The sequence below is a fragment of the Bidens hawaiensis genome, unplaced genomic scaffold (genome assembly GCF_021521415.1).
Source record: "Bidens hawaiensis isolate Kalapana, Puna unplaced genomic scaffold, B.hawaiensis_p1.1 tig00020692_1, whole genome shotgun sequence".
In the NCBI taxonomy this organism is placed as follows: domain Eukaryota; kingdom Viridiplantae; phylum Streptophyta; class Magnoliopsida; order Asterales; family Asteraceae; genus Bidens; species Bidens hawaiensis.
The window spans coordinates 170,060-182,583 of NW_027493181.1; the positions used below are offsets into that span (position 1 = coordinate 170,060).

The 12,524-nt window shown below is 38.5% G+C and overlaps 2 protein-coding genes across 5 annotated transcripts; both read left to right on the plus strand.

The window, feature by feature from the left end:
* Positions 1–1,784: 1,784 nt before the first annotated feature.
* On the plus strand, positions 1,785–5,110 carry LOC143561487 (helicase protein MOM1-like). Of its 3 annotated transcripts, XR_013140314.1 has the most exons (6): positions 1,785–1,975; positions 3,437–4,015; positions 4,107–4,157; positions 4,237–4,390; positions 4,468–4,641; positions 4,737–5,110. XR_013140314.1 is itself a non-coding variant. In XM_077049560.1 (4 exons), exons 2-4 carry the CDS (start codon positions 4,286–4,288, stop codon positions 4,836–4,838), a joined length of 381 nt encoding a protein of 126 aa, XP_076905675.1. In that variant the 5' UTR covers positions 1,785–1,975; positions 3,437–4,285; the 3' UTR covers positions 4,839–5,110. The 3 variants fall into 3 exon arrangements, 1 of the variants encoding a protein (XP_076905675.1); XR_013140313.1 differs by having other exon boundaries at positions 4,107–4,390; XM_077049560.1 differs by having other exon boundaries at positions 3,437–4,390.
* Positions 5,111–5,177: 67 nt separating this feature from the next.
* LOC143561488 (uncharacterized) lies at positions 5,178–6,754 on the plus strand. Of its 2 annotated transcripts, XM_077049562.1 has the most exons (5): positions 5,178–5,579; positions 5,651–6,109; positions 6,176–6,279; positions 6,351–6,681; positions 6,718–6,754. In XM_077049562.1, exons 1-4 carry the CDS (start codon positions 5,279–5,281, stop codon positions 6,552–6,554), a joined length of 1,068 nt encoding a protein of 355 aa, XP_076905677.1. In that variant the 5' UTR covers positions 5,178–5,278; the 3' UTR covers positions 6,555–6,681; positions 6,718–6,754. The 2 variants fall into 2 exon arrangements, with proteins under 2 accessions (XP_076905677.1, XP_076905676.1); XM_077049561.1 differs by having other exon boundaries at positions 5,651–6,279.
* The last annotated feature ends 5,770 nt before the right edge of the window (positions 6,755–12,524 follow it).

Here is a 12,524-nt window from a genome sequence, read left to right on the forward strand (position 1 = left end):
CAAAAATGACAGATAATAATTATATTACACATAAGAATGATTTCTTTCAGTTATAGGCAAACATAAATCGGTTAAAAACGTGATTAAGAAAAATATATATAAGTTCATGTACCGCATATTAACTATATTAATGTTTAGAAGTTAAAACGTAATTAAAGCTTAGATAGGGTTATAGGGCTGTTCACGAGCCGAGCCGAACCGAGCGAAGGGTTGCTCGTTGCTTGGCTCGTTTACAACCGAACCGAACGGCTGAAATTCGAACCGAGCGAAAACCGAAACGAGCCAAAATCGAATCGAGCAGTTTTCGATCGAACAACGAGCGATTTCGAGCATTATTTGTTTATTTTTCAATTTAAACTTTTCAATAAGAAACAAATTTGAATATTGTAAATAATATATTTTATAAATAAATTAGTAGTTTTTAGACAAACATGTAATATATTGTAAATTTTTATTAAAAGTAAGTTTAAAGTGAGATATAATGATCATGTAAACAAACTTTTAGTATTCTAAAAACTTGAATTGAACAAATAAAACTATAAAATTGACGGAATATGAAAAATTTAAAGGGGTAAAAATAATTGTAAGCTTATATTTATATATTTGTTCATATATAATTATATATAAAAAATAATTAAAAATATTCGAGCCGAACCAAACCGAGCGGCTCGTTTTCAATCGAGCGAAAAAACGAGCGAGCATTTTTCGAGCGAGCGGCGAGCGAGTTCAAGCGACGAGCGGTTTGGACGGCCCTAGGTATAACTAACTATAAAATCAACATAAACACTAAAAGAGGGTGGAAAAATAAACAAGGTAGGTCAATCATGATTTAGTACCGTAGACAACTCAAAATGTTATAGTATATATTATACTTTCCTATATATTAATTAGCGGTGTAATGAGTCGAGTTCGAGCTCGACTATGCTCAAAGTATGCTCATATTGACTTATGAGATCTTGGGGCTTGAGCTCAGCTATTTTTCTAAAACACGGGTTCATATTTGTCGAAGCACGAAATGGAATCTGACCTGACTCATGACGGAGCTTCCACGGATTTCGAGATGAATGAACCGCATCCTGGTCTGCTGATCCTCTCCTCCGGCTGCTCGCGATCTGCAGTGGCGTTTTGGGGGTGTGGAGGTGACCGCTAAGAGATCTTCAAGATCTCTTGTTCACAGACACAAAAACTGGTGGTGGCACCTACTGAGCATGACCCCATGATAAGGAGGTGAAGACCTCCTTATATAGAGTCTCATGGCCACCATCATGATACCCTAATGGGCCTAGCCCAATTAGGGCTACCTCCACAAACCTACTCAGCCCAATAACAAATGTATTAGCCCATATAATAAAACAAACCAAATATAATAAATTTAGGTTGTAAACCGGGTTTAATACCATACCCCTACAATATTGATCTTAAACAAGCTAAATCTTAGCTCGAGGTTGGTTGTAAAGTATAAAATTAATACATAAAAGTCCTAAGAGAAAAATAAAAAGTTAAAAAAAATACTAACCTAGCTTTTCATACGAGGCACGAGTTAAGTCTCGATAAGTAAAAGACAAAGTTTTGATTTTCATATATACGTAGATATTTCATAATTTGCATGTGAGTAAATCAGCAGAAGAAGTTGTACATATATTCCTGAGCATTAACTAATATTAATACTTTTGCTATTAATGGTATCATGAAAACAACAAGCACAAATCAATTAATTAAAAACCCAAATTATTAAAAACCCAAAAATAAAAACCATAATAATATTTCACAAAGCAAAGCAAAGCAAAGAATCAATCAATCAATCCAAGTTATTAAAAACCCAAAAATAAAAACCACAAGAAGCATAAATCAATCTGATACGAGTGAGTGTTGCAGCAGTCGATTTTACACCATGCATTTGTAAATTTTCATGAGCTCTGTTTCTTGTTGATTAGAAGCCCTAATTTCGATTGTCATCGTATCACTGGAGAATTGGGTATTCATTTTAATTTCTTCCTTCTTATATATGTGTGTGTGTGTGTGTGTTGCTAATTTTAATTTTTTAGGCTAATTTGTGATGATATTTGAAAATGTGTAGAATGTAAGTTAGGGTTTCTGATTGTGAACCCGAACATAAGTTCGTTTATGAACACAGACGGACAGGAGCCGTGTTCGTGAGCTTTTGATAATGTGTTCGCTTATGTTCGGTAATCTTTGTTTGTTTATGTTTGTTCGTTAAAGGTTTTTAATGGCTTTTGTAATCCGATTGTATAGATTTAAGAGAAATTATTAATTGTAAAGGAAAAATATATACGACTCTTATGTGATTCATTTTCATGTAAAGTTAAACTATGATATGAATATGTATGTTAAGAAACAGGCCTGATCGTTACCACTGATCTGTCTGACCATTATTGGTTAGCCGAATCATATAAAACATTGTTTCTGTTCATTTGCATTCATTCGTTTGTGTTCAGTTCACAAACAAGTTAATTTCCTTGATGAACAACAGGAACAATAAATTTTATTCGGTTGGCTGTTCGTGAACTATTCACTTGTCTGTTAAAAGCTTAACGGATGAACATGAATAAGGTCTTGTTCATTCGGTTCATTTACAAACCTAGTTATTCACGTATTTCTGGAAGTTGAAGATGACTTGATGGTGAATTACAAATATACCCATGTTTTATCAACTTTTGCGTGAGTTTGTTTACACATGTATACTGAATACATACTTATTCTTTGTATGTGTTAATTTGGTGTTTATATATAGAAAGAAACCTAGGGTTTGTAACGGTGTAATGTAATCCTTGATTAACTTGGGTAGTATTAATTATATCACATATAAAGAAACCTAGGGCTTGTAACGGTGTAATGCAATCTTATCATATAGATTTAAGCAAAATTAAAATATATACGAGTCTTATGCTATGTAAAGTTAACATGTAATTATGAATGTTAAAAGAACACCACCACAAATTTGGTAGTCGTACTGAACCATTGACACTGACCATTCTTGGTTAGCCAAATCAAATAAACATTGTTTGTTCATTTGTGCTTGTGAACCGTTCACGAATAAGTTCATTTCCTTAACGAACGAACACGAACAAGAAATTTCATTTGGTTGGCTGTTCGTGAACATGAACAAGGTCTTGTTCGGTTCATTTACAACCCTGGTTATTTGTGCAAGTTGATGACTTGATGGTGAATTACATATATACCCCTGTTTTATCAGCTTTTGTATGAGTTTACTCATGCATACTTAATTCATACTTATTCTTTGTCCGTATGTGTTAATTTAGTGTTTATGTATAGAAAGAAAGCTAGGATTTGTAACGGACTAACGGTGTAATGTAATCGCTGATTAACTTGGGTAGTGTTAATTATATAATGAGCATGAAACACTGTTGATATTCAGCCAAGTTTGAAAATGATCATGCTCGCTTTACTTATGTAGATTTGATTCTGAAACGTGCTAAGATGGAAAAGAGTGGAGAACGACCCACGCCTCAAGAACATGAGGATACTGATATCAAGAATTCGGAGAAAGAAAGTTTGAAAATGAAGAAACGAAATGCACATTTTTATAAAATGTTGTTTAAAAAGGAGAATGTGAAGGATAAAACAGCTGCTGCCGAATCTTGTTCGCATAAAAAACAGAGGTAATTTAGCTAATGACATATGTCTTCATATGTTAATCCTTAATGATTCAAGATTTATTAAGCTGTTTGTTTGTAGATTATGTTCTGAACAAGGATGTGAAGATCAGCCTGCTACTAAAGACAAGATCCATTCTGGTGTGTATTCTGTTTCTTTAGTTTTACATTAAAATAGTTTATTTTCTTGGATTCATGATTAATGGTCATTTAGTACATTTCCATCTAATATATTTGTATATCTACTGAGAATCATTAATTACACACGCAACGGGCAACAATGAGTTAGCTGACGAGGTCTCGACCGGAATACATAATCATGGTCGGGATGGTTATGAGCCTGACAAGCCGCTTATACCTGAGAAAGGGCAAAAACGGAGGTGCTTTAGTTAATGACATATTTCTTCATGAGATTAAATCTGCATACATTAATCTTTATTATTCATGATTTATAGAGTTGTTTGTTTGTAGATTATGTTCTGGAGATTAGTCTGCTATAAATGACAAGATCGAATCTGGTGTGTAATCTGTTCTTGTATATCTATATTAAAATAATTAATGTCATTTACTGATAGCCGTTAATTACATACCTAACAAGTAGCAGCGAGTGCAAGTTCATTGAGTACTGGGTCCCGGCTCATCTCTCTTCTATGCAGAACGAACAATATTGTGGAATTCTATCTTCAAATTCAGACACGCTCTCTGCATTACCAAGAAAATCTTCACTCAATGATATCATCACACAGATCCAAAAGGTTTAAACATTATGTGTTTCTGGTTTCCCATAACCTGTTTGGTAGATACATATTAATTTGTTTATTTATTTTTGCAGTGTTGTGATCACCCGTATCTTGCGGACCCTACTTTGTGTAATTCTGCAAAAGAAGCTTCTTTGACTGATGATCCGTTGGCTGCTGATATCAATGTCAGTGGCAAACTGCATGTTTTTGACAAGCTCCTGTTAGAGATTAAACAATGCGGTTTAAAAGCACTTGTTCTGTTTCAGGTAACTAAATTCCTCAACTTACTTTTTGTTATATATACACTCTATAATCTACAACATTTTTATTTATTTAAAGAATTGCTTTTGTTGATCGACAGTCGGCGGTTAATTCTGAAAAGATATCAACCGGACATATTTTGGATGACGTTGTTCATCAAAGATTTGGGGGGGAATTCATATGTATATTTGCCCGGGAATAAAAAAGATTGTTTAGAAACGTTCAACAATGCAGACAGTGAACGGTTTGTTTGTTTATGTGATTACCGTGCTTGTCATTCAAGCATTAGACTTTCGCGTGTGGATGTGGTGATAATATTCAACAGTGACCGCAACCCTTCAAATGACATAAAAGCCCTTAAGAAGATCACTATTGATTCACCTTGTGAGCGGGTAAACGTTTTCCGGTTGTATTCGCCATTCACGGTTGAAGAGAAAGCATTGATTCTTTCTAAGGAAGGTACAGTTGTCGACAGCTATATTAGCATGGGGTGCACCCTTCTTATTCAGTAAGGTCCGAAATAGCACTGACTCCAGACCTCAGTCATTTTTAGACGATTTGCTTCACGAGCTGTCATCCCTGTTGAGGAACACGAATGTCAAACCGGGCCCCACAGACCGCTCTATCATATCAAATGCACAGATGCAAAATGGAGCTTACTCTAATGGTATCAAGTTATTTGGTGAAACAGAGTCTCACACAAAGGAAAGTGCTTCTGCTGTTGAATACTTGGTTGCTAACTCGCCTTCTGATTTTTGGAGTAATTTGGTCAAAGAAAGTGAAACTGGACCGGAAAAGTCTCATAAAAAGTTGTCTAGAAGAGTTAGAAAGCCAAACCAAAACTGTATTGAAGGTGAAAATGCTGCAACTACTCCCTCTTTTGTAAGATTAAAGCAGAGGAGCAAAAGAAAGTACCTCAAGAATGTTGGAAGAAAACCGGCAGGTATGACAGTTATATTATTAACTAACCTTAATGCTATATGCTTTTGATCATTTTATTGTTATTTCATCAAGCATGTGAGAATGCAACACCTTCAGGTATTTCTGATTCAATTGCTTTGAATCCTGGAACAAATGGAGGTCAACAAAGTCAACCCGAACAACCACCACCGCATACTCTTGAAAATGAAGCTGGAACAAATGGAGGTCAACAAAGTCAACCCGAACGACCGCCACCACATACTCTTGGAAAAGAAGCTGGAACAAATGGAGGTCAACAAAGTCAACACGAACGACCGCCACCGCATACTCTTGGAAAAGAAGCTGGAACAAATGGAGGTCAACAAAGTCAACACGAACGACCGCCACCGCATACTCTTGGAAAAGAAGTTGGAACAAATGGAGGTCAACAAAGTCAACACGAACGACCGCCACCGCATACTCTTGGAAAAGAAGTTGGAACAGATGGAGGTCAACAAAGTCAACCCGAACAACCGCCACCACATACTCTTGAAAAAGTTGGAACAAATGGAGGTCAGCAAAGTCATCCCGAACAGCCGCCACCACATACTTTTGAAAAAGAAGTTGGAACAAATGGAGGTCAGCAAAGTCAACCTGAACAACCGCCACCGCATACTCTTGAAAAGGAAGTTGAAAGAATTCGAAAGGAGCGAGGGCAACTCGCGAAATCACATGAAGAAAAGGTTTTTGTTTTCTTTTAGTTATATTATTAATTGATGGATTGTAGCATGATAATGATATTGTTTATATACAGGAATCGAAGCTTCTTGCTGAACGTGAAAAGGAGATTTCAGAGGTCCAAAAGAGGTACGGCGTATTGATTCATAACTCAAAGGCGCGTTCGAAAAATGAAGATATCATTCTTGAAAACTATCAGCGGCTTGTTAAAGCCAATAAACTCCTTGCTGAGATTTTGGCACAAAATTTGCAGGCCACTCCTGCTTTGAAAGGTATCTAAATAATATTTCAAGATAATATAATTTTCTTAAAAGAACATCATGTGATTATTGTTTTGTTTACAGAAACTAGCGTGTTAAATGTTGTTACAATCCCTGCAACGGCGCCGGTTCAGCCCAGGAACCCATGTTTGACCAGTGGTCCCACCACCTTAGCCAGGCCAGAACGAGAACGGTTTCCTGCCCCTCATCTAAGGTCAAATCCGTCATTGTTTCCATCACTCCATAACCGACTCAGCTCTGGTGAACCGTTGCCCAGTTTGTCAACTACGCAAACAGTTGACAAAAAGTGCCCTGTATAAACAGTTGACTTTATCTAGTCTATAGAGATCTGGCCTAACTGTCATTTGACAGATATTATAATGGCAGCGGCCCTGGTTATTGTGTGTTGTTATGGATGTAATGCTAGTGTTCAAATCTAGTAGTTGGAAGTTGGAACTATTCATGCATGCATCAACTTCTGTGGATTATATATAGTTAGTTATATACAAGGATTTTAAATGAAACTGCTTTATATTTTGGTGTGAATTTGTAATTTTAATAAAATATTAAGACTTAACTAGATAGGTTCGATTCGATGGCTGGTTCTGGGTCCACCATACCGGTCATGACATCGTTACATAAGAGTAACTAGTAATTGAAGGTTACTTTTGGTATTTCTTTAAAACTTTATTACGTTGCTCTCTTGAGTTGTTCTCTCTGTTAGAGTATATTATTTAACGTTCCTTTTTCTTTAAACAGATGGTATTTCATTAAAAAATAAAATAAAGGATTAGCAAATAGAAATCCCAACCAACGACAAGTTACATGAATTTATATTGTAAAATTGAAGTTACACCAAGAATAACAAGCAAAGTCATTAATCTTCATTTGGTTGTGTGGAGCAAAATATATTTCTCTTGCGTAACATTCCACACGCAACATTCAAAAAAAAAATGAATAACATATTTGATAGGGTGTCTTGGTTAGTGTCGCTATGATTGGGTTGAATTCTTTAAACCGAACATAACGTATATTTTTATTCGTGTAAAAAAACATCAACCCTAAACCACAAACATTTATAATCATGTAAGCCGAATCCAACTCATTTTATCCATTTTTGTAAGCATGTTTAACCGGTTGGCTATGATATTTAAGTTGTAAACGTATTAATCTGGTTTAATTTTTATTCATGCAAAAAACATCAACCCTAAACCACCAATACTTACAATCATGTAATCCATTGAATTTTTTTTTTTTTGAAGTGGTGTTTATTCGGTAAAAAAAAAGGAAAACGGGGAAGTCAAAAAAAAGAAAAGGGAAATGGTGTATCTGCTGTTGCCAGCAGCGGATTAGGAAGAAAATGGAGTTTGATTCGCCATTGGCAGGAGCGGATCCATCATTGTACCTATTTCTCCACTGCCAATGGCGGATTAGGATAGGTATTCCTTATTCCGTTTCCCTTTGAAACTAACGACGTTTATATCAAACCCCCACCTAATTTTGTTTTATTACCTGCTGTGTCTTCAATGTTCAGCCCGTGAAATAAAGCTGCCATGAAAGCTCAATCAATGCTGGCTAATGCAACATGAAAGCTGCAAGTGTCACATGTGTGACATCTGCCCCGATCCGACCCAACCCAGGTACCCGTTTCTCTGACCCGATCTCTCTTTTATTATTTAATATTTATACTTATATTTTACTTTTAATAATAATATATATTTTCCTTCCCGCCTCTTTCTCTCTCTTTCTTTCCGCTGTCCCGTCCCTCTCCTTTTCTCTCTTTCCGCCTTCTTTTCCCTCTTGTCGCCGTCCCGCCCTTAAGCCTTGCTTCCCTCTTTCTTCTAACTCTTTGCTTGTCCTTTGTTCCTTCCCGCCTAAGGATGTCTGCGCAGCTCCACGCGCCAGACCCCTTACAAGGAATCCTGCGTGAAGACCATCTGTTCCTGCGTTACGCGAGACGAACGCTTCCCGCGACGCGCTAAGGATTTGTAGTTCCCTCGACGCGCGAAGAATTATAGTTCTTCCCGCGGCGCGCTAGGAATCTTAGTTCCTCCCGCGGCGCGCTAAGAAATGTGGTTCTTCCCGCAGTGCGCATGGAAATATAGTTCTTTCCGCGACGCGTTAAGGTTGTTTTTGTCTACCTTCGCGTTCGCGCTCTCTTGACCTTCTGTGTTTGCCTTCGCGCCTTAGCCTTCTCGCGCTGTACCCTTTGAGTTTTCTTGTGTTGAATCTAGCCGTTGCTTTTGTGTTGTCTTATCTTTTGAGCTGTTGACCTAATCTGCTTTATGTCTGAATAGTTACTTTCGGCGCAGCATGCGTACCAACCCCATTGGTTGGCAGAAAAAAAGTGACTGACATTATCTTTTGAGATCTGCTTTTGCCATGCTTGACCAGTACCTTTATCTGAACCGCCCATGCCTGTTACTGTTCCCTGTCAGCTTTATCTTGCCCCCTGCAGCTGCCATATCTTTTGATATCTTTTGCTTTTTGATCTTTTCCCCTTTTCTAGGATTATGTCTCCTAGGGTTTCTCTATAAATAATAGTATTATTTTTCCTAACACATCACACACAAAACACTTAATCTCTCCTGTTCTCTTGCTCCTTGCTCTCTCTGCCGTCTTCCTCTCTGCCTCCGTCTTCCTCCTTGTTCTTCCTGCTTTTCCGGTAATATATATTATATATAATAGTTTACTTATTAATTATGCTAACTTATAATCAAGACTTAAAACAAATCATTAAAACAATAATCTTATTTATAGGTTAACTTGTGCTTGTTTAAAGTTGGTTCTTGCTTTATCTATCACCGCATCGTTTATCATGTGAGTTATCTCGTATCTAATCCCTTTTTATTTTTAAATGCTTTGGGATGTTCATGTGTTCATACAAAACTGAGTCTTAAACTGTTTATGAAATTTTAGTCGCGCAGTATCCCATGTGTTGAGGACGTTTACTTGGCTGTTTATTTGTATGTGTATCATTAACCGCTTTGTTCGGCCTATTCCGCAGTTCCGTTGGTACCATTAGTTGAACACGGGAGACCTATCGTTTACGGTTTTCTTTGTTTACACTTGCACAGATGTTTTCTCGTTTTTATGCTCAATTGGGAGCATGGATTGAACTATGATCTATGAACTATCTTAGGCTTGATCACAATCTGATTACACCCTTGTTAAACTCTAGACATACACGTGTTGCGCGCAGATTTACTGTGATTATCTATGATTATCTATTAAACTTGATTTCTCACCAACACGCAAGTGTTTGACGTTTATTTTAACACATGTTCAGGTTTGCAGTAGCTGTTTTGGAGCTTGTGGACACGTAGGACGTTTTTACTTTTGGACCTAGAATTAAAATGTATCAAGACAAGTTAATGTTGTTTGAATGTTATAATTTATAATATATTGATTTATGTTTGATTTATGTTCTTTATTTTCCCCGCTGCGCGTGCGCGATAAAATGTGTATTAATAAATATTGACACCAATAGTGTCGCGAGTAATGAAGCAATATGTGGCGCCCCGATGTATAATCCGCCTTTGGTCGGGGTGTTACAGATTGGTATCAGAGCTCGTTGACTTTAGGATAGGTGGTTAGACGTAACGGCCTAGAATACCTAAGAGTCCCTTCTCGCGCATGAGAGAAATCTCATGTTTGCGCGCTTATTGTTAATTACTCGTTATTTATGAATATGCTCGCACTTGCGCAGTATATGATTTTATGTTTTATTTCGCGATATTCCGATTTTTGCTGAATTTCGATTTTTATTGATTTTACTTACATATTCGTTTGTTGGGATTGAAAATCCGAAAGGTCATGGTGATACATGAATAGTTGATTTTCAATTTCCATTTACGATTATGTTCTGAGGTTGGAGACTTGAAAAGTCATGGTGATACATGAATTGTCAACCTCCAATACTCATTTTCTTGTATATTTTATATTGAAGATTGGAAAGTCATGGTGATACATGAATCGTCAATCTCCAATACTCGTTTACTCGTATATTTTAAATTGGGAATTCGGAAAGTCATGGTGATACATGAATTGTCGATTTCTGATTCGAATTTGTTACCTTTATTAAGTCTGCATTTAGGATCATTTATTTTACTGTAACTGTTGACTGTAACTGACTCCGTGAAACCAAGCTTTATAAGATTAAAACTTTGCGCTAAAACCAAGATATTAACTAAAATTAAAATTTTTATAGAATGCCTCCGCTATCTCGCCGATTTCAGAGAAGAGAAGCCTCGCGCATGCGTAGACAGCAACGTTCCCAGGAAATGGCCGCCGCAATAGCCCAAGCTTTGAGCCAAAACAATACCAACACCACCAGTTATAACATTAAGTCCTTTAATGCGGGTAACCCTCCGAAGTTCACAGGTCTTGAAGGAGCCACCGTGATGCTCCAATGGCTTGAGAAGATTGAAAACACTTTCCTCCATACCCGATGCCCCTCAGAAAGACGAACCCTATATGCTTCCAGTGTCCTGGAATCCAGAGCGCTTACATGGTGGAATGGAGTAGCTCATGCGCGTGGCGCAGAGGCTGCTTCTAGCATGACATGGGAGGAATTCAAGGAAATTCTTACACGAGAATTCTGCCCTCCCAACGAAGTTAAGCGCCTGGAGGAAGAATTCTGGAACTTGAAGCAATACAGCGGTGAAGCGCGCGAGTACGCGACGCGCTTCCACGAGCTAAGCTTACTGGTCCCTCACCTTGTTACCCCTTCCCGCCGAGCCATCGAGAAATTCCTTGGGGGTCTCCCCATGGAAATTCAAGATTCTGTATGGGCCAGAAACCCAGTAACCCTCTCTGACGCCATCGAGTTGGCCGCTGTGCTCAGCGACAACCATGTCAGAGCAGGAACCCTGTTCCTGCGGGGAACTGAGAAGACCAAACCCACCAAAACTGCCCCTGAACCAACAGAAACCAAACCAGAACCCTCAAACCATAACCAGAAACGTAGGCGCAGACAAGCCTATGCGCTTACCAACCCGCCCATTGTCCAGCAACCCATTTATCAACCTCCAGTTTACGCGCCTAACCCACTGTCAACCTACCCAGCACCTCCTGTAGTCCACAACTATGCCATAACCAATCCCGCACTCCCTGCCCCGCCAACTAAGAAACCTTACACAGGAAACCAACCCTTTTGCCCAACCTGTAGACTTCATCACCCACCTCAAGTCCCGTGTCGACAATGTAACCGATGTGGCCGCGTAGGTCACTCCGTTGAGTACTGTAGAACCCCTCCCTCCAATCCGATTGCGCCAACACCACCAGCTTACCCGCAGAACCCACAACCAACCTACCAAAACCCACGACCCAGGTCGTGCTATAACTGCGGTGATCCCAGTCATTTCCGGAACGCGTGCCCGAGACTGCAAGTGCAAATCACACAAGCGAATCCGGTGAACCAGATTTCGAACCAAGTGACGCGTGGACGAGCTTTTAACATAACCGCGCACCAAGCGCAAGCGAATAATGACGTAGTTAATGGTACATTTTTACTTAACGGATTTTATGCTTCTGTACTTTTTGATACTGGCGCCGATCGAAGCTTTATCTCTCGCGCCTTCGAGCAGAAGCTTGCGCGACCGCGCAGCGATTTAAAAGAGAATTTTTCAGTTGAATTGGCTAACGGTGAAACTATTTTAATTAACTCGGTGATTAAAGATTGCACGCTTAACCTTAACGAAAACGATTTTCTGATCGACCTCATCCCTATGCCTCTTGGAAGCTTTGATGTTATCATTGGTATGGACTGGCTCTCGAAGAATCGCGCCGAAGTTATTTGCGCCAAGAAATTGATTCGCATACCTCGAGAAAATGGTGATCTTCATATCTACGGCGAAAAACCCTCCAGTGGTCTTAAACTTATGTCTTGCGCCGAAGCCCAAAGACTCATGCGGAAGAAGTGTATTGCATTTCTAGCCCATGTGGTTAAACCCGATGAAGGAAAGAAGCTTCGCGATATCCCTGTTGTG